Source organism: Penaeus monodon, chromosome 4, assembly GCF_015228065.2.
Source record: "Penaeus monodon isolate SGIC_2016 chromosome 4, NSTDA_Pmon_1, whole genome shotgun sequence".
NCBI classification, from domain to species: Eukaryota; Metazoa; Arthropoda; class Malacostraca; order Decapoda; family Penaeidae; genus Penaeus; species Penaeus monodon.
In genome coordinates, this window is record NC_051389.1 from 55,735,298 (window position 1) to 55,737,797 (window position 2,500).

The 2,500-nt window shown below is 34.2% G+C and overlaps 1 protein-coding gene across 3 annotated transcripts in view; it reads left to right on the forward strand.

Moving 5' to 3' along the window:
- Positions 1–2,500, forward strand: part of LOC119572372 (N-acetylgalactosaminyltransferase 6-like) — a 33,162-nt gene that overhangs the window by 30,153 nt on the left and 509 nt on the right. For all 3 annotated transcript variants that reach the window (XM_037919454.1, XM_037919452.1, XM_037919453.1), the window contains exons 8-12: positions 1–170; positions 947–1,024; positions 1,298–1,441; positions 1,951–2,076; positions 2,332–2,454. The exon at positions 1–170 is cut by the window's left edge and continues 59 nt beyond it. In XM_037919454.1, the coding sequence (XP_037775382.1) occupies positions 1–170; positions 947–1,024; positions 1,298–1,441; positions 1,951–2,076; positions 2,332–2,454 (641 nt within the window). The remainder of the gene's footprint in view (positions 171–946; positions 1,025–1,297; positions 1,442–1,950; positions 2,077–2,331; positions 2,455–2,500) is intronic.

Below are 2,500 nucleotides of genomic sequence, written 5' to 3' on the forward strand. Positions count from 1 at the left end.
GAGGATATGACCCTGGCCTCGACATTTGGGGTGGAGAACAGTACGAGCTTTCCTTTAAAGTGTGGCAGTGTCATGGGGTCATGTATGATGCTCCGTGTTCCCGAATCGGACACATTTATCGGAAGTTTGCACCATTCCCGAACCCGAGAAAAGATAACTTCATTGCTAGAGTAAGTTTCTGTCTTTCTTTAATATTATTATTATTATTATTATTATTTATTTATTTATTTTTTATTATTAGTTTTTTTTTTTAACCTAATAGTACCTCTGGGTTGAAGGTTCTTGTAAGCTAGAACTAGGGATGTCTGTGGGAAAGTTGCATGAAAAATATGCATCCTTTAATAGTCTTGATATTCATTTTTTGTATTTGAAATGTAAACTGCAACTCTCAGTTTACTATTTTTTATTTGATGTTTCATGGTCATTTGCTGTATGTAAACTCTTAAGGAAGAGAAATATTGTATTTAGCATTTCTCCTCCCTCCCAAGTATATATATATATATATCTTTAAAAGTAATCCTTTGTGTAATAATTAAATCTTCCTATCACTCTATAGTAGGTCTATCAAATCCTCTATTATCATTTTATGATAAAACACTTAAATCTTTTCTTAACCTTTGTATAACCACCAAACATTTCCTTCTAAATCCATATCATGTCAGAATAAACCAGTCAGGTCAGTTCTTTTGCTGAAAAGATCTATCAAGTATTTTCCTAGCCATCAACTCTATTCTCTAGTTACAATGCATAATGACTAAGTCTTGTCATATCTTTGTAATGCAAAAAATATTTTTTTTTTAAATTATTATTTTTGCATCATTTGTATGCATCCCCCTCCCCCATAACCATTTATGTTACTTCACTCTATATTCCACAAATACATAGCTATTATATCTTTTCTTATCATTCCATTGGAACTGCTGCATATAGTCATTTGTTTCTTCAGAATTACCGTCGTGTGGCAGAGGTTTGGATGGATGAATACAAGAAATACCTTTATATGAGACAACCTGGATGGCTGCAGGTATAGTGATATATATTATTGGAACTTGTTTCTTAATCAGTAAGTGGTATCAAGTTCTAATATACTTCTGTCATGTTCGTTTAATAGAATTTGTGGGTTGATTTGTCAGTTTCATGTATATAATGATACTGGGTTTTGTAATTTCTTGCAATAATGCTTATCAATAAAGTGGGATGATATATATATTGAAAGTCTGAAGTGTAGATTTTCAAGGGAATAGAACATTATGCCTTTTTTGAATGCATGGTAGTTATTAATTCATTTCATTTCTAGACGGATACTGGAGACATTAGCGAGCAACTGGCAGTTCGGGAGCGTAACAAGTGTAAGCCATTCCAGTGGTTTATGGAAAATGTGGCCTTTGATCTTGCTAAACACTACCCATTGATTGAACCCCCAGACTACTGTAATGGAACAGTAAGTTTTTTGTTTTTGTTGTGTTTAGATATTTTCTTGGGCAGGGGGGGATATATTGAGAATATGAGTGGCTAAGGAACAGTAGCTTCTTCAAACAAAGTAGGTTTAAACCCTGTGTTGTTTGGGTTCAGGAAGAGCATCCCTTCAGGGTAATGATCTACATATGTCTAATAATAACCCTTGAAAAGGGTTTAATTCTTGTAGATATGGAGATATTGGTTAATGCTCTGAGGTAAATAATGAGATGGTGAGTCCCTGTTATATCTATTCTACAGAGCAGATAGACTGATTATATCATTGTGCATTGTTTTATTGTTATGAATCTCATAATGGTCTTTTCTTATGGGTAACACTAAAAAAGTAATCAGGAGATGAAAGCAAGAACACAAGCTGATATAGATACCAAAAAACAGATCAGTGAAAAGTTTATTCTTTTTCTAAAATCATGCCCATTGAAATGTTTTAGAAAGAACTTGAGTGCTAAAGAACATTTGCCACAATCTTTCCAGATTCAGAGTCTGGCAGACCCAAAGCTCTGTGTAGACACCAGGATGAAGGGGCAGTTTGATCGGCTGGATTCCCTGGGCGAATGTAGTTCAAGTTCTCAGTTCCAGTTCCAGCTCACAGCATACAAGGTGAGCTGGAGCCATGATTAATCAATGCCTGTTTTAAATCTTTCATTTTGTGCATTTTTGTGTATTATTATTGTTAGTAGGATTGATAATTATGATTTTGTGATCTTATCATAGAGTATAAAAATGTGTTTGATCAAACTAAAACATGCAGTAAGATTAAAAGTTCATCTTATCTTCATTGCCCTTCATTAATTGTCTGATTACTCCACATATACATTGCCTTTGACTGACATTGTGATTTTATTTACTTACTAGGATTTGCGACCCCTAAAAAGCCATAATTGCTGGGATGTACCTGATCTTCAAGCTAAGCAAGCACCAGTCTTGCTTTTTGGCTGCCACAAAGGCCTTGGCAACCAGATGTGGAAGTATGATATGGTAAGGATATGGAGTTTTAGTTCAGTTTTATGTTATATGTCATGAT